General features: G+C 43.9%; 4 protein-coding genes and 1 non-coding gene across 8 annotated transcripts; all 5 read right to left on the reverse strand.

Annotated features, from left to right (window-relative positions):
• Positions 1-144: 144 nt before the first annotated feature.
• Positions 145-3,242, reverse strand: LOC143012884 (rho-related GTP-binding protein RhoA-C-like). Its single transcript, XM_076166216.1, has 5 exons — positions 3,162-3,242; positions 2,537-2,692; positions 1,969-2,089; positions 1,749-1,879; positions 145-1,663 (listed from the first exon to the last, which is right to left on the reverse strand). Exons 2-5 carry the CDS (start codon positions 2,690-2,692, stop codon positions 1,490-1,492), a joined length of 582 nt encoding a protein of 193 aa, XP_076022331.1. The 5' UTR covers positions 3,162-3,242; the 3' UTR covers positions 145-1,489.
• Positions 3,243-3,530: 288 nt separating this feature from the next.
• usp21 (ubiquitin specific peptidase 21) lies at positions 3,531-7,717 on the reverse strand. The gene is made up of 11 exons (XM_076166850.1): positions 7,399-7,717; positions 6,557-6,613; positions 6,302-6,419; positions 6,077-6,191; positions 5,725-5,844; positions 5,547-5,611; positions 5,280-5,467; positions 5,077-5,155; positions 4,867-4,974; positions 4,570-4,684; positions 3,531-4,373 (listed from the first exon to the last, which is right to left on the reverse strand). The coding sequence occupies exons 1-11, from the start codon at positions 7,552-7,554 to the stop codon at positions 4,280-4,282; spliced, it is 1,215 nt and encodes a 404-aa protein (XP_076022965.1). The 5' UTR covers positions 7,555-7,717; the 3' UTR covers positions 3,531-4,279.
• A 1,007-nt stretch (positions 7,718-8,724) lies between these two features.
• Positions 8,725-13,326, reverse strand: arhgef3l (Rho guanine nucleotide exchange factor (GEF) 3, like). Of its 2 annotated transcripts, none has more exons than XM_076166214.1 (13): positions 13,097-13,326; positions 12,410-12,458; positions 12,289-12,333; positions 11,739-11,795; positions 11,518-11,625; positions 11,271-11,429; positions 10,853-10,915; positions 10,636-10,732; positions 10,452-10,528; positions 10,081-10,338; positions 9,739-9,909; positions 9,276-9,468; positions 8,725-9,094 (listed from the first exon to the last, which is right to left on the reverse strand). In XM_076166214.1, the coding sequence occupies exons 1-13, from the start codon at positions 13,285-13,287 to the stop codon at positions 8,847-8,849; spliced, it is 1,716 nt and encodes a 571-aa protein (XP_076022329.1). In that variant the 5' UTR covers positions 13,288-13,326; the 3' UTR covers positions 8,725-8,846. The 2 variants fall into 2 exon arrangements, with proteins under 2 accessions (XP_076022329.1, XP_076022330.1); XM_076166215.1 differs by having other exon boundaries at positions 12,972-13,212.
• A 323-nt stretch (positions 13,327-13,649) lies between these two features.
• Positions 13,650-26,457, reverse strand: uba1 (ubiquitin-like modifier activating enzyme 1). Of its 3 annotated transcripts, none has more exons than XM_076166412.1 (26): positions 26,267-26,457; positions 22,950-23,066; positions 22,489-22,547; positions 22,211-22,379; positions 21,265-21,399; positions 21,066-21,172; positions 20,346-20,436; positions 20,117-20,249; positions 19,934-20,031; positions 19,389-19,535; positions 18,933-19,109; positions 18,602-18,709; positions 18,437-18,517; positions 18,054-18,206; positions 17,766-17,931; positions 17,411-17,607; positions 17,253-17,317; positions 16,887-17,082; positions 16,700-16,774; positions 16,413-16,602; positions 16,209-16,297; positions 16,021-16,113; positions 15,613-15,804; positions 15,123-15,224; positions 14,931-15,031; positions 13,650-14,842 (listed from the first exon to the last, which is right to left on the reverse strand). In XM_076166412.1, exons 2-26 carry the CDS (start codon positions 23,064-23,066, stop codon positions 14,707-14,709), a joined length of 3,177 nt encoding a protein of 1,058 aa, XP_076022527.1. In that variant the 5' UTR covers positions 26,267-26,457; the 3' UTR covers positions 13,650-14,706. The 3 variants fall into 3 exon arrangements, with proteins under 3 accessions (XP_076022527.1, XP_076022526.1, XP_076022528.1); XM_076166411.1 differs by lacking the exon at positions 26,267-26,457 and adding an exon at positions 24,577-24,814; XM_076166413.1 differs by lacking the exon at positions 26,267-26,457 and adding an exon at positions 23,955-24,110.
• Positions 15,366-15,466, reverse strand: LOC143013574 (small nucleolar RNA U6-53/MBII-28). The gene has a single exon (XR_012965155.1). It is a non-coding gene; the product is annotated as a small nucleolar RNA U6-53/MBII-28 (small nucleolar RNA).
• Positions 26,458-26,688: the final 231 nt, after the last annotated feature.

The raw sequence follows: 26,688 nt of genomic DNA on the forward strand, positions 1-26,688 counted from the left end.
GGTGCGTGGCGAGCGAACATTGAACGTCGACAGTGATTGGACAGCGCGTAGTCCGTGTCAAAACAGGACAGCACCTGTGTACGCCACAGCAGTGCTGTATTGGGATAAGGTAAGATTTCTGTCGCTCAATAAAGACACAAACAATTTCATCCCTTATACCAGCTTTATTTGGGGAAAAAAGGAAATCAAAGATGTCACATAAACAACAAAATAAACCCAGCCCTCCTTCCAGCCTTGACCTTGTGTTCAATTAATCATTTACGGACATACGATGATCGTAACAGCAGGATTAAGTAAAATGATTAAAATAAACAAGAAATTAGACATCAATAATAAAAAAAGAAGCCATAATGTAACAATTAAAATTGGTATTAAAAGGTGGCGGGAGAGTGAAAGGCTTAAGTGAAAAAAACATCATTAACATGTCCTTATAAGACATACAGTACATAGCTAACATAGTAATGAGATAGCCTATCATCTATGTGAAAGCAAATTCAACTTATCACCTACACCACTCGTGTTTTAACCCAAAGATTAACACCATCAAATGAATGTCTTGTATCCATAAAAGAGGTCCTAAAAACGTACAATATATTTAACCTGACTGTGCCTCTAGCTATAGTACAATATCTTTCAGTAAAGTGAAGGCTGCTATGTCGCTGAGTGGCTGTTAATTCATTACCCGCCTGAACCAAGAAATGTGGCAATAAGGGGTAACTTTGGCATGGAGACTGGGGTTAGATCAGTGATGCACGAGGCCATCCCATGCATACAGTACATAAGACACATACAGTACGTTACACGCACGCACGCACACACTCACTCACACGCAGACCCTGCACTGTAGAAAACATACAATTGTGTCCGGACCCGAAATGCATACACACACATATACACAAACTGCAAAGTACAGGCAAGACAATAAGTACGGGAAAATACCTCTTACAATCTAGTTTAGGCCGTAACCCTGCATAATGCCTGAGTCAGAATATGGGCCTGAAAGAGCCGGGCCAGTGACACCAAGAAAGCGTCACAAAGGCAAAATGTGGACAATACAATTGACAAATTATGAATCCCTAGCCCTCAACTTAGTCGTCCTCATCACAGCTCCCAAGGCACTACATATAGGCGATACTGTGTAAGATCCACTTAGACGCGTCCCTAATTGCAACTTGTCTAAATCTTTTGTCTGTTTTCTGTCTGTTTATTGTGTCCCCCATTGTCTTTGGCCTGGTTAGGATCTTACTTCTCTTCATCAACCCCCAACTCTGAATCCCCCCCTGACACCTGCCCTTACACACCTCTAGATCTGAAGACTTCTGATCGATGCAAGCAACATGCGCAGAGGGTGACAGAGTGATTGGAAACCTGATTTCCCCCCTTAACTGTTCTGGGCCCACCCCAATATTCTCCCCCCGAGGTCAAACCCCACAATGAACACTGTCCTCTCTAAATGTGCTAGAGGACAGTGTTCATATTCCTCAGCAGCCTATAACAGAAGGCAGCGTGGGTTATTGCTATGTTTCTTGGCCTGCAGTGCTGCCCTGGTTGCCATCTCAAACACCTCCCTCACGCCATCTTTGGATTTGGCAGAACATTCTTGGTAGCCTTGGGCACTGATACGGTGGGCCATGTCTTTGCCATCTTCAGGTTTAACCGGTTCCTGAAAGAAAAGTTAGAAACTATGTCACACAAATGGCCACATTAACAAGACGCGTACACACAAACCTGTTTGAACTAAACCACACCTGTTTCATTTTGGCAAGCTCTCGTCTGGTGTGCTCATCGTTGCGCAGGTCTTTCTTATTGCCCACAAGGATGATGGGGACATTTGGACAGAAATGTTTCACTTCAGGCGTCCACTTTTCTGGAATATTATCTACAGTGTGTGGAGAGAAAACATTTAGTCAGTTTCTCATATAAAAGGAATTGGAAGTGGATCGTTGTGAGCGTTGCCCTTTAGAGTACCTAAACTGTCCGGGCTGTCCACAGAGAAGCACATGAGGATAACATCGGTGTCAGGGTAGGAAAGAGGCCTCAGTCGGTCGTAGTCTTCCTGTCCTGCTGTATCCCACAGTGCAAGCTCAACCTAAGAGAGAGAGAGAGAGACGGAGACAAATGGATGTATAGATGGAAGGGAAAACAGAGTTTAATGTTTAAGTATCATCTAATAATTACATTTGCATATTTACTGTTTAAAGACTATGTCACAACCAATAACACCATATTTGACCTTGAGCATTTAGTGTTTAAATTGAAAATATCGTCCCTTAGGACTGTCGTAGCCGTCCATTCTTATACCGTTGAACTGGAAGTATGACCTGTGTAGTGGGGGAACTAGGTGTAGTACCCTTTTATAGTATGAACAACAATGACATTTAACAATGACTCATTTAGAATAAATCTGAGACCTTCTCTGTTTTACTTCCTTGTAAATATTGATCCGGCCCTCATACATTCCAGAAGTGGTCTGGCTCCAGGTAAGTTTATGACATTAATATTCACAGACCCAGTGTTTGATGTGACAAAGTCTGACCTGTTTTCCATCCACTTCAATGTCAGCCACATAGTTCTCGAACACGGTGGGGACGTAGACTTCTGGGAACTGGTCCTTACTGAAGACGATGAGCAAGCAGGTCTTCCCACAGGCACCATCACCCACTATCACCAGCTTCTTTCTGATGGCTGCCATCTGTGGCAAACAGGGAAAGCGACAGAGTTATAAATGTCTAATACACAGAAGTGAATGGAAGTTTGTGTTTAACTGTTGGACGGTGTTTAGTGTTCTTGTGTTCATATAAAAGAAAGCTAGGAGACCGGAAAAAATTTCTGGGGAATGATCATGACGAACTCGATAAACGATATAACTCTAGACTACAAAGGCCTGGTTGGCGAACAGGAAGCTCGGCGGTGTAAACAGACACATTTCCGTGCTGTGTTCTATCATCCCGTACAGGCTTCACATCAGGCTGGGCCTGTCAAACCAGCTAACACTAGCTAACCACGGAGCGACCCCTGTTTATCAATGTAAGAAGAACTGACATTTTAAGTTTTCCTTCTGAAAATGTAACTATACTGTTTGTGTTAGTGTCGTGATACTTCTGTGACTGAGACACGAGTATGTCTAAAGTAGAAAAGTGAGCAAAATAACAAGAACGTACCGCTCGGTGTATCTATGTCCGCCTTTTGCCTCTTCCTGACCGACTGGAAAACTCCGCCCATTGCTCATACGCATGCGCAGCATAGTGTCATCCAAAAACACGTGACAAGTGACGTCGTAAAAAAATAATAAAATAAAATAAAATAAAATAAAATAAAATAAAATAAAATAAAATAAAATAAAATAAAATAAAATAAAATAAAATAAAATGAAATGAAATGAAATGAAATAATGGGATTATACTTGATGCTCTAATGGGGGGGCCCCAGAACCCAATAGAGCCCCCGCAATTAGAATACTGCTTGTTTATAACACAAATACTAATATGGATGCTACGAATGTTTATCTTCATCACTTAAAATTGGTCTTTTATTAGCTGTTCTAGAGATCATTACAGTACTGTACATTCACGTGAGTCACCCATATATACAAAATATTTCCTTTTAGTTTTGTGCAACATCAGTGAACACAAATGTACAAAATATGGAAATTATAATTCATTTTGAAGGAAAGTAAAATCCATTAAAATATTTTCAAGTCACCAGGATATGATAGAGACCTGTTGTTTATTTGCTAAGATTATAATAATAAAAAAACGAGCATGAATGTAACATACTGTAGGCTAGAGAAATGTACATGTTTAAAGTAGAAAAAGTATACCATTAAACTGAAGTTAAATATTTTGAACTTCAGCAGTCATACATATCCCATGCAACAAACTGAGACATGACATTTTTGACTATTTACTACATCTCCATGAGCTATTTCAGTTTATTGGATTAATGTTTGTATATTGCAAGTAAGCATCAATCATCAATCACTCATCAATCATCATCAAACAATCAAACCTGAGAACTAAGACCCAGAGACTAATCAGGCGACAGGCTGCCTGGCAGTCTCAACACCCTCACATAGATTATGTCCAAACCCATGTCCATGATTTCAGAGCGAGGTCACACATTCGGGCTCTTCTCTTCCTTATATAATTTTTGAGAGCCTTCTTATTGCAATTGAGAATTGCATAGATGCTGGCATTACAGAGATGCTGCTGTTATTTGTTTCGATGGACACCAGAGGTAAAGTTGTTCTGATTGGCTGGTGGCTCAGCCAGTCTGAGGTCTATTTCCTGACGGTGGCGGTACCGTTGCTGCGCTGGTAGAAGAGCACATAGGCTTGATTGGTTTGAAGCTGGTTCTCTGAAATTGAGGTCACACTGTAGAAAGGCAGAGAAACAGATCTAGATGTATATTAAAGTGTTAAAAGCTGCAATCTGTGACCCTAATTTAAACAAAAGGGTTGCTTCACCTCAAAAACTATAAACACAGGAGTAGAACCTACTCCAAAGTTTATTAATGCTGCTAATGTTTTCTGATTCTATTAAATTCTCAATAATACTACTTTCTACTAACCTGGAGTCATTGTAGAAGCACCAACCCTTTAGCTCCAAACAGCAGGCTGTGTAGTGGCCCATATTCACTGTCCCAGAGTGGTTACATATTGCATACAGATCATACAGAACTGGACCTGTATTCACATAAAGCAACATATATGCACATATACTTAGTATTTGACTTGCATACTAAATAAATTCACAACCATATATAAAGATACAGTATGTTGTGTATGCTGTCATCATCATAAACATCCTGTGTACTAAGTGCTTTGTTTTCAATGAGTAATACTGAGAAATAAATAGGTAGTTTTACCACAGTCCACAGGTCCGTAGGGTCCAAGGTCCAGCTTAGTGAGAGGGAACGACACATAGACTGTGCTTTTACTGATAGACCACCGTGATGTCGTAAAGCGATTCAGATCTGATGGAAACTGTTAAGCATCATTAACCTATCTGTTCTTCATACTATGAAGAACTTGTGGATGTCCTTGGATTGAAAAATAAGCACTGTTGCTAAGGATACGGATCACGATAACCTGGGGAAACCTCTGAATGGACAGGCGCTTGGTGCTCTCTGTTCGCCTGTTACACCTCTCACACATCTGAAACACAAACACAGAGAGAAACCTCAAAATATGCGAATAAGGGTACTTACAACAAAAATGTTTGCATACAATAACTAATCAATGAAATTAGAAGTAAATACAGCATTCCCTCTGAACTCACAGGCGAATTCTCCTTGTCCAGCTTCTCCTCCTGAGAGAAGAGGTCCAGGCACTCTCTCAGCGTGACCTCCCTGACAGAACTCCTCTTTGGGATGGGCAGGGACAGATCGCAGAACACGTCGAACGTGGTAGAGTAGTGGGAGCACACTGAGCAGTGCAAGGAGCTACGCAGCTGGCCTGAGAAAATGTCTGAGTGCAGGGGGAAAGCGTATAAGTAGGTGGTCTACATGAAATATGCACTGAAAAAGAGAATCAATTCCTTCCTCACCTACTATTTTGCTGTCATCTCTCTCCAAGTGCTTCTTCCACATGGCAGCTGCTTCCTCAGCAATCCTGAGAGAGGAGGAAATATGAGAAAGAGAGAGAACAAGATGCGGTCATATGTAGGCCAGTAAAACAAAAGAGGACAGTCCATCTAATCTACCATTCCAGTTAAACATACACACCTAAATTTGGCATATTTTTGTTCAAGCTCCTTTCCTGTTCGTCTCACGTATGGTCGACGGTTGATTTCCGTGTGGAGCCTGTCTAACAGGAATCTGAGGAACTCCTGAGCATCCTGCTGACTAGGTCAAACACAGAGGCAGAGAGACGTGGTAAAGCCCATCTTAAAACCAGCCGTGCACAGATCTCACCTACAAAATCAAAGAATTGTGACTGTGGTGGCAAGCCAGGAAATCTGTTTAATTATTTAGTAGTTTTTCATATTAACTTCTCATCCAAATATACAAATGACTGTCCCACTGCAGTAATTCTTCACACACAAATGCTTCTAATGGTATAATACAAAATATCTACCTGTAGCCACTGAAGTAAGGCACTCCTTCTTTAAATACACTGTAAAACTGACGCGGATTGACCACTCTGTCTTCGCCATTCACATCCCAAAGGCCTGAAAGCACCTGAGAGAACGCTGGCAAGAGATGAGAAGAGCCACGATTACGCTCAAGCGTTGAAAAAAAGAGGGAAACATCAAGCGAGGGGAAAGGATCCCAGGAACGGAGAGGTGGAGAGCAAACATACCCTCCATGAGTTTAGCCTCGTCTTGGGAGAACTTCTCATGCCTGTAGGACTTGAGGAGGCTGTAGTCCCTTAGGCCACGAGTGTGAGACAAACATTGGACCACTGCATTCAGGAAGCACTGATTGAGGGGTAAGCAACACAGGAAGGCGAGCTCATTGACAAGAAATGACTGCCAGTGGTGAAGATAAAAGTTGAAATAGAATAATAGAATATTATAGGTGTGTAATGCTTTCAATATTATGGCTTGAAACTTACCGTGTTTCCTATGTTCCTAAGGCCAACTCTTCCACTTCCAAGGTTCAGCTGTTCTTTCTGTGAAAAGATTCAGTGCAGTTCAGTACCAGATTCTGTTGTCAGTGTTTTGATGAATAGGAATTAGCTAGTCATAACTGTCCTATTTATGTAAAAATGACAGCCATTCTTTACAGTATTTCCTGAGAGCAACTGCTTTGGTGTTGGCAAAAAAATGAGGAAATATGCTCATGGAAGCAAAGATATCCATGTTACGGATGCTGTCTAGAGCATCCACAGCAACAACTAGTACCTGGTGAGTTCTAATAGGTGGTGAAACCCCTGATGTATCTGACTTTGAAAAGCCTGTGTGCATTATTTATTGTATTTGTGTCCTACTGTTTGACCGCTGTGCCCGTACAGCATGTATCGTCTGCTGACCTCCTTGGCAGTGTGTGCATGTCTGTATGTGTGTATGCCTGTGAGTATGAGTGTACACAGTGGTAGGCCAGATTTAGCCTTCTTATCTCATTAACATAGCAAGGGAGGCTAAAAGAAGGTCAGTGTCATATATTCATCCTATTAGAGACCTCAAGGAGTGCTGACAGGTGCTTAAACACGTGCTAAATGTGACCAATCATTTCTCTACAACGTTTTCTGTCTTTGTATGTTTCAAGAGTCCATTAATTGAAGAAACATATACAGATTTAGTGTTTTCTCACTACTACTTCAAACATTCAGGTTAGATGCTGTATCTCAAAGGTATCCCTTGCTGAGTGAGAGGAAGTTCAGCAAAGGAAATCCAGCACATCTTCTCTAAATGCTACAACAACACACGCAGGCTTCCACTAACACACTATACACACCTCATCGTCAGTGACCAGAAGCAGGCCCATGAGTGAGGTATAGAGGACAGACTGGGAGATGTCCGCTGTCTCTCTCTGGAGGCCATTCTGGGACACGAGAGTCCGACACAGAGCCTCACAAGAGCCCTCCGTGTTGCCACCACTGGCTCCAGGCATCCTGTGTGACTACTACACCGTACAATCGTCTACCAGTAGGGACCCTGTGACAGAGGGACGGGCTTCCCCAGGTAATGCAAGCCAGGTGGGCTGCAGCTTGCACCGGGTAAGTTGCACCACCTCAATGGTTTCACATGCAGGGTCAAAGGTGAGCAGGACTGGAGGTTCAGTTCATGCCTGATAGACAAGAAGTCCCTTTTCAATAAAATACACATATTTGATGCCAGGAAAATTCACAGGTGAGGAAAGGGAAGGGGATTAAATCGCGAAAGAGCTTCTCTTCAGGGTAAATCCCTGTGTTGTATGGATAAAATTGATCCCCTGAATCCTCTCTTTTAATGACATCATGCACTGGGGGTCAGTCCACGTCTGACAGAGACCTTCATGCTTCAGGATTAACATATAGAAAAAGACAACATTGCAAACGTTCACTGCTTTGGCTCTACCTGGACTGAACCCGTCTTTAAAGGTCAGTTACATAAGCTACAAAACAGACTTAGTGACAAGATGCCGGCGCAAGGAAGACACAGTGTACTGTTCTCTGCAGTTCAATAACAACAACAACTTACAAACAAAATTATTTTTAAGCAAAGCTCCAATAATATAACAATAGCAAAGGAAGCAGAGGAATGCGGACTCACCTGATCACTTGGTCACTCTATCTGCGCACAAATTGTTCCCATCCAAACTGTTCCCATCACCTGCTGAGCTGTTAAAAATGCATAAGGGGACGGGTACAGTTTCACTCTGTATCTGTAGCCCTGCACTGAAAGTCTACCTCCCTCCACAGCCTGAGTGGTGTGTGTGTGTGAAAGAGACAGAGAGGGACAGAGAGAGGAGGAGAGACATACAGAGAGAGAGGGAGGGAGAGAGAGACAGAGAGAGGAAGAGAAAGAGACGGACAGAGAGAGAGAGGGAGGGATGGAGAGAGAAAGTGGATAATCTCTAATCTTTTCTCTGTAAATCTTATTGGCTGTATGTGGACTTGCGTTTGTTGTCTTTGTGCACTTTTCTCACCTTTGTGTCAGTTTATTAAAAACAACAACATACACTTTACAAGGTACATTCACATTCAATAATACCGTTTCAAATCTGTACAGTGAGCATCTCCACAATCACACACTCATAATCCATCAGCAAAAGAAAAAAGTAAATAATCTAAGCTACAAATTGTGTGTGTTTGTATCTGAGCAAAGTAATGTTTCACAAAAAGTCCATATTTTATTTGCTCTATTAACACATTTCAGCCCCTGTGCAGGCTCCTCCCCCTCCCCGTGCGATCAGTCTATCGGTCAGCGGCTCGTGTGGTCTGCCATCTCTGTGTCTGAGCCCAGACTCAGGTCGGCTATGTGATACAGGGCGGGGTCAGGGTGAGAGGAGAGCTGCGATTGGCTGGTCTGAGCAGTCCTGTCTCGTGATTGGATGATAGCCTGGCGCAGACAGGTGATCCACTGCTGCTTGCTGAACGAGTCGTTGGCCTGCAGGCTGTGCGAGTGGGCTTTGGAGCGCCCCCTGCTGCTCACACGGAAACAGTTCTTCACTAGGAGAGGAGAGAGGAGGAAGTTAGTGGAGACTGTTTCAGCAGGCATGAGACAACACAATGAAGTAACCTCTTTAATACATGTGGAAACTTTTGCGATTTCTCAATTCACCTAAACTAGAATGACATGCGTGATTCAACCACATAAACATGCCTATCTTTGGTAGTTCATAGGTGCTACCTTTATCGTTTCCCCCAGTGAAGGCTCCCCTGAAGCTGCTCCCGCCACCAGGCTCTCCATCTGGGATCTCCTCCAGATTTAGCAAGGCATTAGGCAGAGGCTGCCTGTAGACCTGGAACACCTGACCTCCCTCTTTGCACTCGCCTGGTCGGGTGAGCACCAAAGCCTGCTCAAAGAGAAAGACATGCAGCCGCTGACGAAGGAGAAAGAGAGAGAGAGAAAGACAGAAGGAAAGAAAGAAAGAAAGAGGGAGAGAATTATGGTATTATATTTATAAAAACAGAATAGAGGCAGACACAAACAACGTGCAATTACATCCAACCTCAGCGATTTAACTGAATTTAGATTATATTTCACTCAAAGTAACTTGGAGAAGACAAAAGTAATTGCAATACAAAGAGGCCTAAAACCAAACTCTAGCGCCACCCAGAGAGAAGGAGAGGTAAAGACAGCGAGCTCCTACCTGTCCTTTGTTATTCTTGAGCTCTCCGTGACAATAGAGGAAGCGAGACAGTTGTATCTCTTGCAGTCTCTGGGTCTCTTCCAGGTAATTTAAACCCCGGCGGTAGAACTGACACTCAGCCTCCCCTGTCTTCCTGTTCACCTCTGCGATGATGCTTTGAATGAGCTCCAGCTGTGGATGAGGAGATAAAGCACAAGTAAGTAAATGAATACGACACTTCTCATGTCGCGTTTCAGGATTTCCTGAGCTGCTGATTTTGAAGTAAATGTATCTCAAGGTAGTGGATGTGTGTCTGTTGAAATGAGCGTCGTAGGCGGTGTGTGTGCCTTGTTCCTGACTCACAGCAGCAGGTAACATGTCCTCATCAGGGTGCTCTGAGGGCGTGCACTTCTGGATCTCCTTTAACAACAGGGGGTATTTGACTAATCGACTGCGAGGAAGATCCAGGAAGTTCCACAGGTCCAGTTTCCGGCTGAATGCAGACTCCTGACACAAGCGCAGGAACTCGTCCACTCTTTTCTCATGCTTCTTCTGATCCAGCAAGGCTTTGGCTCCTACCTGGTTGCAGCAGTAGGTCACGTAAGCCTCCAAGCAAGGAAACTGCAGAGAAGAAGAGGAAGCGCCAATGAAGCAAGAACGAGAAAGTTGAACTCTTGAAACTGGGTTGCCCCTTTTCTTCTCTCCCCGTCCTTGGTTTCCACGGAGATACTTACCCAATTCATCAGAGTGGGCACCACCTCTCCGACAGTCTTCTCTGATCCCCTCAGCTTCTCAAGTCGAGTCAGAAGATCTGAGCCAAGAGAACGCACGTAAACTCTTGACTGAAGCGAACGCAGATCAAACACAGATCAACTGAATCACAGGCGGAGGTCACACAAGACAGTTTGTCTGTTTTACCTTCATGGAGGGGAACAAGGGCATCCAGAGTCCCAAAGATCTGTCCCAGCTGACTCTCTGTCAGAATGTCCAGCTTGAGCATGGGTTCATAGTAAGCCTGGTGTTACGGGGATGATGGTTAGGGAAGAACAGCATTAGATTCAGACAGAGGAAAATCAAAAGTGGGGCTGTGGGGAGATTCAGTGTGGTTTGGTAGATGTGTTTTGCTGATAATCACCTTTTTCACCAGGACGAGATCATCTATAAGTTGTCTCTCTCCCTGCGTCAGCTCATATATTACCTAGAGCAAGACAAGGGGTTTACATTTTTAATTAATTAAAGATCACACTTGGGCAGGAAAAGACTGGTGCAGACGTGTTGCATGCAATCTCACGCTCGTAAAAAAACACACAGATGCACGCTGTGAGGTTTCACAGCTGATTGTTTAAAATAGGAAGCAGAGCCACTAGTGCCCACTCACATCCTCTTTCGTAATGTTCTGCCGGGCTGCTTCAGAGAAATGAAGAGTAGATACCCGTCACCACACCCACGGCCTCATAGCTGACCCATATATCACCCAAAAGCTAGACTATTCCTATATCTGATAAGACTGCATTAAGATTTTTGGAGAGTTTTTCATTTCCGGAACAAGCTACCTCTTGGCGTTTGATCTCCTTGGCGGTCAGGTCGTGGCTCTCCACAGTGTCGCTCCAGCATTGGCTATTGCGTCTCCGTGGAAACGACTTGGCCTTGTTGCGATTCAGCAAGGACACCGGGGGCAAAGGTCGCGCCTCCGTGCGAAAACTAATGGAGCGCTGTGAACAGAGCAGAGCGGCTTGTCCGGGTAAGGAACAGCACGTTTCATTTGTCTGTAACCAAGAGGAGTTTGTGTGTGCTTGTTACCGAAATGGACTGTCCGATGCGTTTCAGAGCGGGGGTCTTCACTGGGGTTATCATGCCTGTCAGGCTGTTGGACTTCACCACAGGCTTAACCCTTTTATTGCTGGGCTCCTAAAACAGAAGACAATGTGTATACAGGAGAGTCACACTCATGCAAGTGAATCCTCATCAATCAAAGGGCTGCACATGAAACAAGTGTTCAAAAAGTAACAAGTTCCCATCACCTCTGAATCCTTGGAGGGGTTTGACATCATTTCACCCTCCTCCTCTTCCTCGTCATCCTGATGCGAGAGAAGCAGTCACAAAACACAGGGACATAAAGTGAAACAGAGAGATGCAGCGAGTGGAAAGAGAGAAAACGAGTGGGGCGAGATGTTGCATGGTGCAGATCTCTCATTTCCTGTGTGACTCTCAAAGAGGAAGAAGGTTCAAACTGTGTCTGCGTAGCGTAAAATACAAGATGTGTGCCACATCAGTTGCTTATTTAGAATCAGTATTCTTGAGAGTATTTAAAGATTTGTACAAGAAGAAGTTTAGAAATGATTTGTAGCAGTATGAGACGACCCACATGAGGACAAACTGTGACACAAAAAAGTGGTTTGTGCTCTTCTCTGGCTGCAGAGCTTAACCCAGTTTCAACACTGCTCTGAAGATTGTGGTTACATAGGTATGGCTGACTAACATCCGCTAGTTACAAGAGACAAGAAAGAGTGAGAGACGTGAAAATGAAGAAGGGACACTGGAACACACTAACACATCTCAGATATCACTCACTTCATCGATTCTTATCACACGGCAAGGATCTTGTTTTCTCTTCTTCTGCAAGCAGACAAGAGCAAATGTGAGTTGCTTGGGTTTTGACGGATGAGAAAGTAAGAGAGACAGAGCGACCTACCCCAGCATGGTCATGGAGGATGGAGGGAACGTCCCCCGAAAATAAAGACCTAAAAAGTTAAAACTGTTAGTGAACAACAAGCAGACATGGAGACACTATGTATTTGCTTTTCAGTTGAGAAATGAATTCAGCAGATGAAAAATGACATTGTGGTCCTATAAGAAAGCATTTGCATTATTGATAGCAAGGTGAAGCTTCTACTGCATCTTTCAATCCGAGTATTGATCAGCAGTTCCTATATCACGACGGTGTCAGTTTGTGCTTTACCACTCACTTAACTTGAGCTCTTCCTGCTCTAAAACGATCGATGTGGGACCATGGAACAGGAACGGCTCAAACTAAATTGTGCCCTTAGTATGATGAGGCTTTATCTATACCACAATTTTGAGATTCATCAACTTGTCTTGCTCCACATTTGATCTTTTGGGATTATGACAAAATTCAAACAATGAAAATTCAAAAATTATCCAAGAACAGAGACTCTTTCACTAAGTTTAAGCACTCAACTTTGTGCCTTAATTGAGGCTTATAATATCGAGGTCAGGAAATGTAAAAGACATACCTTGTTCTCGCTTCACCAGACTCATCTATCTCCATCTCCCACCTGGTCAATGCATCTTCACACAAAAATCACATTCCCCAAATAAGAAACCTTAATAGAATCTAAATTAAGTATTTGTCTGTTACCCGTAGTTGTTTGCAGCAAGCTTGTAAAAGTTCAGTGCCGTCCTTCCCCTACACCTTCTTCCTCTTGTTTCAGACCCGACCACATCCTTTAATGTTGCACACACTCGTATATCCGTTCTCTTTGCATTGGAAGGTAGACAAGGTTGAGTTTGCTCTATCGCAGCAGAAACATTCTGAAATGACTCAACCATTAGTTCATAATGAGATCCTGACCTCTCAAACTAAAGTGCTTTGACAAAACAGGAAGTGAGAGCAACATACCATTATGCAAACAACTATGGCTGAAGACACCTTTCATTTAAGTCGTGGCAATCTGATAAGGTTTTTGACATTGTATGTTTTTGACATTGTAAAAGGTGGTGATGGCTGATTCAGAAAGCTTTGCTTCCTGGAGACATTAAAGAAAGTTCTGAAGGATACTGAAGTAGACCAGACAAATATGAATGTTTAACCTCCAAATTGTTTAATAGTATTAATTCTGAAATTCTTAAAGCTAGAATATGAAAACAGTACATTTTAAGCAGGCAATGTCAAAAAAGGAAACCCACAAATCCAGATTTTGAACATGTTTATTCACTAACACTAAGTGCTCCCAGATCAGGATACAACTCGTTGCTTCGCTCTTACACTGTAATAACATTTGGGAGTGGAAGTAGAAAGAAGACAGGTTTATGAACGACAAGGTGTGCGTTTGTGTGTGAGTGCCAAAATTCGGTTTCCCCTCAAATAAAATAGAAAACAAAACAAATGGAAAAAAATAAAGAATATAAACTGATGTCGTGTGCAAGCGCCCCTTCAAAGCCTCAGAGGGCGAGATGAGGTGGGCGTCAGCTTGCCTAAACATTGCACAAACGGGGGAGGATACTTATTCTTCCAGTGTCCCTCTCCCAGAGAACCACTGTGGGGTTATTTTACAGTCAGGAGAGGGCTGTGACTTCAGGTTTAAATGCGCCTGCAGGTGCTTCCAAGGGTTAAAATTTGGAGTCTCTGGGAGTATTTAAAGGCTGTGATATGGACTTGGGTCTAAATGGATTTCTTTATCGCTTTTGTGGAGGGGGGATTGCTGGTTGAATATTTTTTAAAGACTCAGTTCCGTTATAAAATGCAATGTGGGGCCAGGTGTCAAGAAACAGGGGTGGTGGAAGGGAAGAGAGCAAGTTGAGGGGAAGAGAGACTTTGATGGATTTAAAGACCCCTTCATTAGTGCTGAAGGCAAGTGAGAGAGCTTTTCAGAGACAACTAGCTGGGAAATGGGCTTCAATAACAAACACTAAGGCTTAGAACCAAACTGAGGGGAGAGGTTATGCTACTGGGAATAAGAGGTCCAGTATACATGCTCCCTTCCTCCAGAGACACCCCCATTCCTACAGCCTAGAACCAACTGTATCCCTAACACACATAAAGGTTATCCTTAAGTCAGCTTGCTGGGGCTATGTACAATCAGGCACAGGGTAACGCACCACAGGCCTCCGAAAACTGATTGATCCCATATAGCTGACTTGGATCAACGCTCCCCCCACCCCAACCCAATCCCCAACTCAACTCCTTACTCGTACCCACACCCACCCCAGCAAATCCCCACCTGCTGGTGGGTGGGTTCAGTGTGGGGCTCAGCGGATGGTGTATCTGACATAGGGCACTTCAACGTCTTCGTCTGACAGGTCGTTACAGCAGAGCTCAAACACCAGGGCTTTCACGTGCTTGCCGAGCTTCTTTTTGGACACCTTGGTCACAATCTCAGTCATCCTGCACGACACAAAAGAGGAACACGATTACGGGGCTGGAATTCAAATGAACTTTAAAAAGCAGGCGTGTGCGTGTGAATGAGACTCACGGCAGATCCAGTCTCTCTTTGAGTTTGGCAGCAGGCATGAAGAAGGAATAGAGCATGGACACTCCCTGAGACAGCATGGTGATCTCCAGCTTATGCTCGTTCTGATAACGTACAGGAGAAAAACAAACAGGCGTCAGGCAAGAATAACACTGTGGCAAACTGAAGAGTAATTAATAATTGGTGGTGACGTACCTTAAAGTAGTCCAGGAACTGTTGGAGTGTCATCTCCTCCCCGTTGGACTGCACTCCCTTGACTTCGAAGCGATCCCACAACGTCCAATCAATTTCGTAGTACTGTAGACCAAAGCAGGTTTGGGATGTCAACAGTTAGGACATGACATACAGAACTTTCCCTCGTCAGCATGCAGTCAGAATGGGCAGATGTCATTATGAAGAACAAGCAGAAATCCCATCATTCTCCTCAGCACACGCTGATCACGTCAGCGTGAGAAGGTGAGTGAACTCACTTGCACCCAGGCAGACGCTCTGCATCTGCCTGGTGCATCAGTATTAGCATGGCTGGATCATCATTGGAGATGGAACAATGGAACAACTACACTTGACCCTTTAAGGGACACTTTGGGAGTGGACACTTGAAACAATGGTATAGTACACAATATATTCCAGTGCAAATGATTGTTATCTAGAAATGTGACATTTACACAAACATGTAGTCATTTACCTTGTGGCTGGGAGCAGCAATGGGCTCTGAGAAGGCGAAGAAAGGTAAGGCCAGGTTCATGAAGCCATTTTTGAACGTGTCCAGTTTCTTGTGTCCCTGGACAATCTTGATGAGCTCAAGACACACCAGACCCACCACTGAGGCTGTGGTAGTGGCGATGGCAGGAATGATCTTGCCAGCAATCAGTTTGCTCTGGATGGGATCAGGAAGACGGTAGCACCAAAGAGAAATAGAATGGAGGTCATTTTTTAGGAAATTGGAAAGACCATCAAGCACATCAGACAATGACTTGCCTTGGGTCAGATAAGCAAATGTTCATGCAGCACTTTTTTTAACATGCATACTCCTCACAGCCTTCCAGGGCGCACACACACAACGTATTGTACAATATAAGTTTATATGTCACACCTTGTGTCTGTCTGCAGGAGGAATGTCATAATTTTCCGCTCGCAGGTTGGAAGCTGCCACAATGAAATCCATGTGGAAGTTTGAGTCATCGTCCTGGAAAACATAAGCACAACAGTTAATCCAGTATCAATTGTGGGATAACAAGTGATGGCAAGCAAAAACATCTGAAAAATTATTACTATTTTTACCTTCTCAAAGTCAATGGTGCTGAGTTTGAATTGCTGGGATGATTCAGAGTTAGGCAACTGGGACTTCAGCTCCTCCAGCCTCGAGTCATCTATATACAAAGAGACAAGTCAAATTCATCAATATTGACCCCATGTCCTCACTTCACGCAACAAGTTATCAAGAATCTTTATTCACATCAGCACGTGTGTGTGTGTCCGTCTTACCAACAGAGGAATTAGCGTTCTGCAGCTCTTGATCAGAGACATGGATTTTGACTCCAGATCGGGGGGTAAACACGGGTACATTGACCTCCTGCAGGATCTTGACCACTCCTGCACGGTCAGTGCTGCCAGGCACACCATACGTCTGAGCAAACAGGTTTGCGCCTGCCACGACGTAGTCCATGTGCAGCTCCTACAGATGAAGGATTAAATACTTCTGTCAAAAGACTGGAGACATACTGAGATATGAAAAGAGTAGTGCCACATAAAGACAGTGAACCAAAACTTACATTGCTAGTGCTGAAGTCTAGGGGGTGAGGACACCTCTTTGGGCCAGACCAGAAGGGGGCGCCAGAGGTGGTGAGCTAAAATGAACATTTACAGTATTAAACATTTGATTGTCTTTTTCTTTATCTAATATTTAGATAGTCATACCAAAACAATTCTACATAAGGGCCATGCAGTGTCCCCGTGTACCTGATCTGGAGGGAAGTTGTGCAGTAGCTGGCGAATGTTGTTGCTGTACTGGCACTGCCAGTGGTTGCGCGCCCAGGCAACGCAGTCGGCCCAGCTGTGAGGGCAATCTGTGATAAGGCTCTTGAAGACCGCTTCAAGCACCTCAACAGGCTGAGCTCCAGGAAGCTTCAGCGTACGCTCCATGAACTTGGGGTCTCTGGAGGAAAAAAATCAAACGTTTAGCAGAGGAACGTGAGCCTTGACAGGAAAGCATCATGCAGGTGTAAGGAATTCACTTTTGGTGGAACTGTTTAAAAAACAAAAACAAAAAACAAAACAGGTCACTTGCAAAGTTCAATTTCAGAGGCCGGTAACAAATCAACTCACGTGAGGTACTGCACGGCGTTCTCTGGTGGCTGTTTGAACAGTCCCTCAAACTCATCACGTGCCCACTGAACAAAACAGAGTGACAGACCAGAATAACCAATCGTTAGAAATGGGTGAATTGTGTGTTTAACCTTACAAAAACTTTTGTGTAGACTCACTTGTAGTGTGTGTTCAATAGCATTTGGGAAGTTCTTGAGGGTACAGATGGGAATGGACTTCTCAGGAGGGTCTTGGCTGGAGCTGTATGACTCTGTGAGGAAGGGGATGACCACCTGCACGTTGCCTTTGGTACCCAGAGTACCAGACTCCAGTAAGGGTTTTCGGTAATATACGCATCTCCGATCCATGTACATACCTATGCAATAAGCATACACACAAGGCAATGAATGGTCAGAAGCAGCAGAAGAGAAATGACAATACTAATATGATTGCAAGTATTTTGTAAGAGCTAAACTAAGGATTACATTCCTCACTTAGCGATTGATCAAAGTGTTGATAAACAAAGTTTCTTACGTGCATCCACATTGTCCAGTGCATTTGCCACTCCATCAAGACTTTCAAAGAAGTCGTCATCATAGACCCTCTCTGTGTCGGGTCCAACCCTGTTCTGGTGACCTGTGATCTTCATTGAAGGGTTCATCTGCTTCACTGCTGCTGCAGCTGTCTCACTCTTCATTTTCTGTTTACACACAAGCACCAGATGGTACATTAACACCCTCAAGTTCTGAACAAATGGCAACAGTGATTCAAATAGGAAAAACTAAAAGCACAAAACAGGCATGCAAAGGTAGCAATACTGACTGTAACATCCCAGGGTCTGAAGAGGAACTGTCTGTTGAGGTTGGACTTCTCAATGGTGTCCATGTCTGTCACAATGACCTCGCCCTCTCCACTAGCGAGTCCCATCATGGCAAAGTTTTTCATCAGTTCACAGCCGATGGCACCAGCTCCCACCTGGCAAGGTCAACGAGTGAACTTCATGCTCATGGTTCAGGAATTATTCAACACCCGTTTACACTACACATGAGTAATCCAAGTATCTAGTGCGCTGTTGGAAGACTATACATGACTTGGGAATTATGAGATCAAAGACGGAGCATCGCAAGTCAGAAAGATGGTACATTATACATTTCCACAGTCATGACAGTGAAGTTGTCTAGTAGGTTTGTGATTGGCCTACTCACCAGGAAGTAACGCTGTTTGGCAAGTGCATCCTGCAGCTTGGTGCCAAACACTGCAATCTGGCCATCATATCTACAGTTCCTCTGGGAGAAAGAATGGGGGATGTTGAATGCACATGTTTCTCATTCCCATTGATCACCATGAATGCATTTAGCTTGAACACTTACAGGAGCACATTCTTCCTCTGTGAGTATGACTCCATTCTCTTCGGTCAGGCACTCCAAGGCATCAAAGTATAGCCACTGCATTATGGGCATAAATTTTCCTGTGCACGCCTGAAGGAATAAAGAGATGGTAAACACATTAACAGTGCAGATAAAAACAAGTTGGAGTAGTTTAAACACAAGGCCGTGCAGGCATACATGTCCAAACGTGTCTAGACTGAGTAAGGCAGACAAACACTGATAACCCAATGATTTTACTTGCATGACTTAATACCTGTTCACCAACACGGCAACTATATCAGTTTAGGACAAAAACACCACTGCAAAATTTCACCTTCATCACTTCCTGTGCGGCAAGACCTCCAATGAAAGCGTTGATGGGTGCCAGGTCTCCAGCAGACACAAAGGCCAGCTTTTTGATTAAAGCTTCATCCAGCTCCTCTACTTTGGCTGATCCAGTCAGGGCAGAGTTCAGCTCCTTAGCCAAAGTCGCCAGCTCGTCACCATCAGCCTGGAATACAGAGCTCAGCATATTCAAATCTTCAATTAAATGCAATAAAACTTGGTGACACACTAATCAGTAACAGATGGTTACAGTTATCCCTGGTTATGTTTATATGGATTAAAAACAGACCTTTTATTTAGAAGTCCTACACTGGTTGAAAACAGATAAATGATTGACTAGAACAGTACTACAATGTGGATGGATTTGTTCATCACCTGGAGTTTAGCCAAATAGAGAGCTGCGTTCCAGGGACAGCACACTTAAAGCATTTCAAGTGTATATTACCTGATTCCAAGGTGTGGGAAGGCGGCTGTGTTTCTTCTGGAAGGTGTGGATGGCCTGGAAACCCACATGCAGTTGTCCTGGACGGTCAAACTTAGCAAAGTCAGTCAGCACAAACTCCGGCTCAGCCATGGAGGAAGAGATGGATTTCTGCACGGGGAAGACGCACGACAGTCAGGAAGGACTCCAGCATAAGTTTTCTTTAATGTTTCTTAACCCCATCAACCAGCAATACCTGTGCATCTGCCTTTGATTTATGGGGCATTTTTCACTGAAAGCATTGAACATTAGTTCCTTATTTACCAAAGAACAGCATTTCTATTTATGCTTCAAATCTGAAGACCGAGAGCTGCGTGTTTACAGAAATATGAAAACAGCCCCACCCGTAAATACATCAAACTTTAGAAAACGCAACATGGTTTATACTATATGATTGACTCTAGAATTTTTTCCCCACAGATCTAATTAGCTCTGTTGGTGACAGTTAGAAAGACTCCTGAAATACAAATGACCATAATACCAAATTGTACAAAATGGCAGCTACTCACAAATGCAATCTTCTTGGGCATCTTGACCTGAGAGACAATTCCTCCTCTTACATAGTCTGTAAAGCCAGCTGTGTCACAGATGCTGAAGGTATAGGGACCTGAAAAAACACATGTCAATTGAAAATACCATCTCCAGACTATTCAAAACATATATTACATTTCTTAAATGATGGCAGGCTTTACCTAGAACTTTGATTTCCACTGGCTGGCAGCCATTGAGGTCGGTCATACCCTGAACCTCTGAGAAGGTGACATGGTCTCCACTCTCAAAGCCATGGCGAGCTTCATCCAGACATGTCACGACACCTGGACCATCCTGAAATAGCCAAAAAGATCAACATTTTTCCATGTCAAATTAAGAAACGCCTCAAAGCTTGATCTCTCAACTATTGGCACAGATATATAGACTGACCTTGGTGATCATGGAAATCATAGCACTGAGGGGCTGCTCGCCATTCGTGTCATACACAACCATTTCCTCACCAAAGTCACAGAACAGCTGGCTACAAAAAGAAACAATGCACACAATTGTTAGACAAACAACAAAGTGGTGGGCCAGGCGGGGGTGTACTACAAAGGAAGCATAACCGTGTACTCAAAAAAAGCTTGATTTCATTTAATTCGCAAAAAAGCTGTCTTCAGTGTCATTACTGCATCTTGTTGATTGAATATCACCCGTGATTAAAACCAAGGACTAAGCGTTTTACTAAATGTAATTGAAATCTTGGCAGCATGAAATGGACGGAAGAGCAAGTAAGAACACACACAGTACAAAAATACTGTATGCCGTTGGTTAAGAGTATCCTCAGGGAAATCAAGTGGATTTTGCCAGTATCCAAATATCCTTGTCATGACCTACAGAGAGTAATGATACATGCTTAGTTCAAAAGGATCCTGCAGGCACGGTGATGATTGTTTTCTCCCAAAGGAGGTGATTGTTTATCGGGCAGTGCTTACATTTTAGCTGGACTTAACTCAAACATAACCTGCTCTGTACCAAGGTACCGCAGATCACAATTTATGGCAACACGCCATGATCAGAAGTGAGGCGGGTTTGTGACATCAAATTTCTTTGTTGTTTGCAGTGCACAAGCGGGATGTCGTCCTGACAAGATAAGGGGATGAGTCTTACCCAAACAACCCCCGCGTGTCTGCAACAACCAGCTTGACTCCTTTGCCATGGCAGATCTCTCCCAGACGATGCTGCTCTTCCAGACTGGAGTTTGTCAGAACTACCACCTATGTCACATGAGGTATAATTTAACTTGCTTGCATCATTAGATAGGCTATAATGGGCACTAAAGGGGCACTCGTGTCTTGCCAAGCTTTACCTGGAACTGGGTTAGGTAGTCCTCAGTGAGTGTGCCGGTGTAGGCAGTCACAGGAACGTAGCTGTTGAGTTCAGCCAAACGTGGCTGACTCACCTCTGCCCTGTTCTTCCCAAGGTCCTCCTCTCGAATGTAAAACTAACAACAGAAGGAGGTTTGTCAGTGGAGAATGGAAACACAGTAGGCCAAACAATAACAAAAGAAAATGCATGGCAGAAGGCAATAGAACTGAATCTTACATCTATTTGCTGTCTGTTACAGATGTCTTTCAAATAGCTGTCACACAAGTTTATGCTTACCTCTACTGAATCGAGCGTGACAATGTTGGCTATATGATACAGTATGTGGCTTTAACCTTTAGATTATTCTGGTGTCTTCGCCACTGTACAGTCAGTCTTTTTCTATTAACCCACTATTCTATTGATATTTTTTTAGTCTTGACTCAATTAGTAGTGCCTATAATATGGAAGCCTGTACCATCATGATGTGAAGACTGAAGAGTCATTTGCTACTTTTGTAACCTCGAAAGCTTTCCAAATTATAATGAACCCAACACAGATATGGAAGCCCTTCCTGTAGATCGTGTTTCCTATTGTTTCAAGATCTCTGCAGGCTTCGACAGCGAGTACACCCAATCGATCTATCCACACATCTATTTGACCTTAAACTGTGCAGTCAGTGTTCAGTATATCAGATTAAGGCAATAGTTCAACCTTGCGCAAGTCCTCAAACAAGACCTAGGTGCCAATATGACTGACAGCTATGAAAGCAATTAAAAGGCTGTTCCAACATGGTAATCTGGCAACAGTACAACCAGAAAAGGACTTGTACATTTGAGTGCCATATTGCTCATTGGCTCAAGGGTTAAAGATCACCATGTGACCAGCGAGTCTAAAAGTTGAATGAAGAGGGGAAATGGCACACTGCTTGCATGCACCCACTCACTCACCTGTGAGGACAAGTCTCTCCATTCAGCAACTCCATGGTCATGCACAGCGACACTTCTGACTCCTCCAAGAATGACATTCTTGGCTATCTCCACTCCCAGCCCTCTCATACCAGAGACGAGGACAGTGGAGTTCTGCATGCGCTTCATAGCATCGTGGCCCAGCACATAACTACAGAAATACACAAAGTACACTTAACATTAATTCTCAATGACATACATTGTAATAATTAAGGATGATTATGTTGATAAGGACAAAGGCATTCTAACAGAAGACTTACAGTTGTCTGGAGTACAGGCCTTCATCGATCTCAGCATCATTACCATTCTTCGCCATGCCCTGGGGAAAACAGCAATTGAAAAACATTCGGGTCTCCAAATTTAGTGGCATGTTGCAGCCGTCTTCAGCATAGACTTATAAATACATCAAAGTGCATAGACTTACTTACATAAATACATCAATGTGAGGTCATCCAAAAAAAAGTTACAATAATGGTGTTGCATCCAAACCAACAGATACAACAATGATGCCACATCCAAACGGATATAATGGTGTCACTATACATTACTAAATTGTACATATTGGACTTCATGAAATCACCCAGTACATCTCTGGCTAACACATCAGTGTTCACAGATGCCCAAGCGAACTGGGGTGGGTTCCAGGTTTCGGAAAAAAAACGGCTCCAAGTGAGCTCGATTTGAATACAGCCTAAATTACAGTGAATGCAAGTATGCTTACGTTGGCAGGTGCGTGGGACAGATCAGTTCTGACAGAGTTAGAGGAGGAGCAGTGGGATCCCGTCTTCGTCTCTGATCCTGACAAGCGACGCTTCTTGGACAGCGGCGAGCTGGACATCTGTCATCATAAATCAAAAGATCAGTAAGCTGCCACATTTAGGCAGTGAAGAATTAACGTTAATATCTTAAAATAATTAACGATACCATTACTACAACTAAACTAATGGTTAATGTAATGTCTACACTGCATCATATTTGGTTGGCTGTTGTAAAAAAAAGGGAAAAAAAATCAGGTTTCACAACTTCAATGAAACTATGCTGACATGAGTATGCTAACATAATAGAATTGTGTCCAAGCACTACATAGATAGAAATGGATTGGGATACGCACAAAAATGACCAAGCGCAAACAAATGCATAAAATGTATTCACTCCTATGCTTGATTTTGATGCGTATTCAAATGAAATGCTACCAAGTTCTGTTCATGATGGTGAAGGATTTCTATTCTTGGGAGCAGCTGGGCTGGCTGTGGGCCAAACACCAAACTGCTAGAAAACCAAGTGAGCCAGGGAAGAGCCATGAATAGCAGCATTATCTGCTCCTTTCACAGCCAGAGACAGTCCTGGCTTGTTTATGTACTGCAAGCCATTGTATATCACGTGCAAAAGCACCCAGACTGGCTTGAACTAAAAGAGCTGAATCATTAGAACTTCACTGCGGTAAACCGCGCGACACTCCACAGCGGTCAGCAGGTGTAGATCGCGGATCGGACTGAGCCACCAAACTACGATGTCTCTAAAGCTACAGACACGTTAAAACATGATTATTATTGTATAACAAGACGTCAACTAGATTCTCATCGGGACAAAGTCAAGGGGCAGTCAGCCACTTCAGTAACAAAAAACAGGCCGCACACTCGGATTCCCAGCGGACGGTGAGCAGTGCTAACCACAATTTCCGCATCCAATGCAGCTAACTTGCCTACGCCCCCGAGCTCCAACTTACCCGTTTATGATCGTTAACGTGGATCGAGTACACCCGTCAAAAAAACGAGGTCAAACCAAGCGTCCCTTTGAATGAACGAGTAATATAACGGCTGAAAAAAATGACATCCAAGTTACTGCGACTTCCAACAACCTCCGCTCTCGCATGAAACGAAAATGAAGGCATCCGGTATGATACAGCAAAGCACCTGGGATCCCGGTCTGTTTCCTCCTCCGCCTATCGCCGCGAACTCAACTGAGAACATGGATATCAGAATTAAACGCGGAGATGACATCAAGTGGGGTGTGTAACGCTAATTGAGGCGAGCTCTTTGGCAAGTGTACACGATCGGAACATTAATAACTTAGGAGGCAAGAGAACACCAGCCTCTACATTAGCACACTCGGCCGAGGCCTGTTTTACACCCAGTGCGGAACAACTTTACAAGCTAGCTGCTATTGCAACCTGCGCTCTACAGATGACAGCGGCTTTATTTTGATGGCCGTAACAAAGATTCCTTCATAAATCCATTAAACGCTTAGGTAGTCGAGCTCCAAAGCCCTTTACTTCACACACCAAAGGCAATTTGTACGACCGAAAGACTAGCATAACACTCGTGCTCCATTGATTTGTCTTTTCTTACCAATAATCCTTCTCGGTCCCTTCCCCAAAGCGAACCCGCTCCGCGTCCTGTGATGTCTAGCCGTAAACAGTAACGAAGATTGTAAAATTCGTCGGTGTTCGAAAAAAGTGAAAAGCGATGTGGGATCAAAATGGTCTGCACTATAATGTCGAGTCACTATGCCGTTATGCTCGGAGTCTCTGTGTAATCTCGTTGCTGGCTTTGCGACTGCAGACGGGAACAAAACCAAAATGGCAGATGGCGAGAAAGAGGCGGGGCCAACTGTGACGCAGAAGCGGAGCTATTTAATAGGAGAGGCTGGCTGGCGGCGCGCGGCTCCGCCCGGTGACGACGCTCATTGGCCGAGAAGTAAAAACTACAGTTCATAGACTCCGCCCCCTGCACGACCAGAAGATGCGTGCCGTGTACTCCTCATGTACAATGAACCACGGGAGTCCCACCGAGCCACGCAAAGCACGCATTAATATTAATATTTCTTAAAAGCATACAAGGAGGACAACCAAAAGCACCACACTGCGAGGAGAGAGAAAAGAACAGAAACGCGAAGCATCACGGGACTATTAACAGAACAGAAGCGTCTTTACGTGCTTGGAAGGGATGTGCAATCCTGGGATAACTGCATCTTTGTTTCATGACAGCCAAACGTACAAAGCAGCCAACGCTTAAACCATTACGATTTATAAGACGTCCATCAAAGAACCACAACTGCGATGTTTCGTGCATATATCTTAGATCTTGAAGGTACAACTAAAGAGAAGATACTGATACCTCGCTGCAAGAACTATTGATAACACAGGGGGATGCAATCAAATTCATGTCCATTTCAGCAATTCGTAGTATCAACGGCAATGCAGTGATCAATGAGTGCTGGAAGGATAGTTCGTGTACTTGCTCGCCGAGGTGATGCTGAGCGTACCGAGGTTAGGGGTGAGCATTCCTTGCAGAGGAGTATTGGGGGAGGGGGTGTCTGGCAAATGACAAAGGCCCAGGAAAAAAAAGAAGTGGGCCGCATATACTCGGGTGCACATGTCGAGGGGGAACCATCTTCTAATTAGGAACGGTCACAAAGAGTGTGTAGTATAACACCGGGTTCTGCGGCTCGAAAATGTATGCAAATTGTTAGTGTCACCTAACTGCTTAGCCAACTTAGCGAAGAGGGGGAAACACTGGACACTATTACTATGGGAACATCAATTGTCTTTGCAAAACATGAAGCAGATAGAACACTTGCCAGAATATAGACCACACTTACTTATTACTCTGGCCCCCTTAACATTGTGCCCTGTTACATGCTGGTACAAAATCACATCCCCCATTGATAGTTAACATTTTGTAGAACACAACGTCAATTATCGCCCCCTTTACGCACACAATAAAACCTACAAATGCTAACTTATTACGTGACATGGGCCGGTTAGCTACGTAGGTTAGCCAAGACTGAAAGCACAAACGTTCCAGATGGCCGACATTAACCCAGGGCACAGAACGACTGCCCGATATGGCAGATCAAACGACTGCGTAGTTGTTAGCTTGTGTGTAGCTAGCATGTGAGGCTACCCAGCTAGTAGCCACCCCAACGACTTTTTCCCTTTCTCGCGCCGCTCTGTTAGCCAACTAGCTACCGTTAGCCAACTAACTGAGGCTAACGTTACCGATAGTGAGCTCTTAACACGAGTGTGCCGTAACTTACCACATCCGATATTACTCGGCCTGGTCTGTAGTATCAAAATTGCGGCTTGTATTGAAGCAAGAAAGCAGGCAAACAACTTGACAACTGAGAAGTGTGTGAGTGTGGCGGGCTCTGTGTGAGTTTTTCCGCTGGACGGCTGCCTGGCCGGCTCTTCCCGCACGGTTTCCCCCTCACTCTATATCAGCTCAAAGCAAAGCAAAGCAGCAACATGTGCACGGTACAGGCGCAACCATTGTGCCGCCCGGAGGATTCGCTGAAAGCTCTCCAAGAAGTATATATAGTATCCGCTGATAAAATGTACCAGCCTTGAGTTGTCAGCGATATTATGACTAAAAAAAATACGGTTTGTCCCCACGCTTCAACATGGGGTTGTCGTTATGTATACTTATTAATAATTACGGTAACTTTCCCCCCTCCTACGC

Source organism: Genypterus blacodes, unplaced genomic scaffold, assembly GCF_046128005.1.
Source record: "Genypterus blacodes isolate CSIRO-AG114 ecotype Tasmania unplaced genomic scaffold, CSIRO-AGI_Gbla_v1 ptg000156l_1, whole genome shotgun sequence".
NCBI classification, from domain to species: domain Eukaryota; kingdom Metazoa; phylum Chordata; class Actinopteri; order Ophidiiformes; family Ophidiidae; genus Genypterus; species Genypterus blacodes.

What these genes read in the sequence shown, in the direction of transcription:
- uba1 (XM_076166412.1), bottom strand. Translation starts at nt 23,066, where the DNA reads ATGTCCAGCTCGCCGCTGTCCAAGAAGCGTCGCTTGTCAGGATCAGAG. An exon ending in TGTCCCACGCACCTGCCAAC is followed by an intron (nt 22,548 to 22,949) that starts GTAAGCATACTT and finishes TGTTTTCCCCAG; the next exon opens with GGCATGGCGAAGAATGGTAA. An exon ending in AGTTCCTGGACTACTTTAAG is followed by an intron (nt 15,032 to 15,122) that starts GTACGTCACCAC and finishes GTACGTTATCAG; the next exon opens with AACGAGCATAAGCTGGAGAT.
- usp21 (XM_076166850.1), bottom strand. Translation starts at nt 7,554, where the DNA reads ATGCCTGGAGCCAGTGGTGGCAACACGGAGGGCTCTTGTGAGGCTCTG. An exon ending in CCTTACTTCAGTGGCTACAG is followed by an intron (nt 5,845 to 6,076) that starts GTAGATATTTTG and finishes TGTTTGACCTAG; the next exon opens with TCAGCAGGATGCTCAGGAGT. An exon ending in CTACGGACCTGTGGACTGTG is followed by an intron (nt 4,685 to 4,866) that starts GTAAAACTACCT and finishes ATGTGAATACAG; the next exon opens with GTCCAGTTCTGTATGATCTG.
- LOC143012884 (XM_076166216.1), bottom strand. Translation starts at nt 2,692, where the DNA reads ATGGCAGCCATCAGAAAGAAGCTGGTGATAGTGGGTGATGGTGCCTGT. An exon ending in GGACAGCCCGGACAGTTTAG is followed by an intron (nt 1,880 to 1,968) that starts GTACTCTAAAGG and finishes CACACACTGTAG; the next exon opens with ATAATATTCCAGAAAAGTGG. An exon ending in AGCTTGCCAAAATGAAACAG is followed by an intron (nt 1,664 to 1,748) that starts GTGTGGTTTAGT and finishes CTTTTCTTTCAG; the next exon opens with GAACCGGTTAAACCTGAAGA.
- arhgef3l (XM_076166214.1), bottom strand. Translation starts at nt 13,287, where the DNA reads ATGGTTGAGTCATTTCAGAATGTTTCTGCTGCGATAGAGCAAACTCAA. An exon ending in AGGACATGTTACCTGCTGCT is followed by an intron (nt 9,910 to 10,080) that starts GTGAGTCAGGAA and finishes CCTCATCCACAG; the next exon opens with CTGGAGCTCATTCAAAGCAT. An exon ending in CACTGGGGGAAACGATAAAG is followed by an intron (nt 9,095 to 9,275) that starts GTAGCACCTATG and finishes CTCCTCTCCTAG; the next exon opens with TGAAGAACTGTTTCCGTGTG.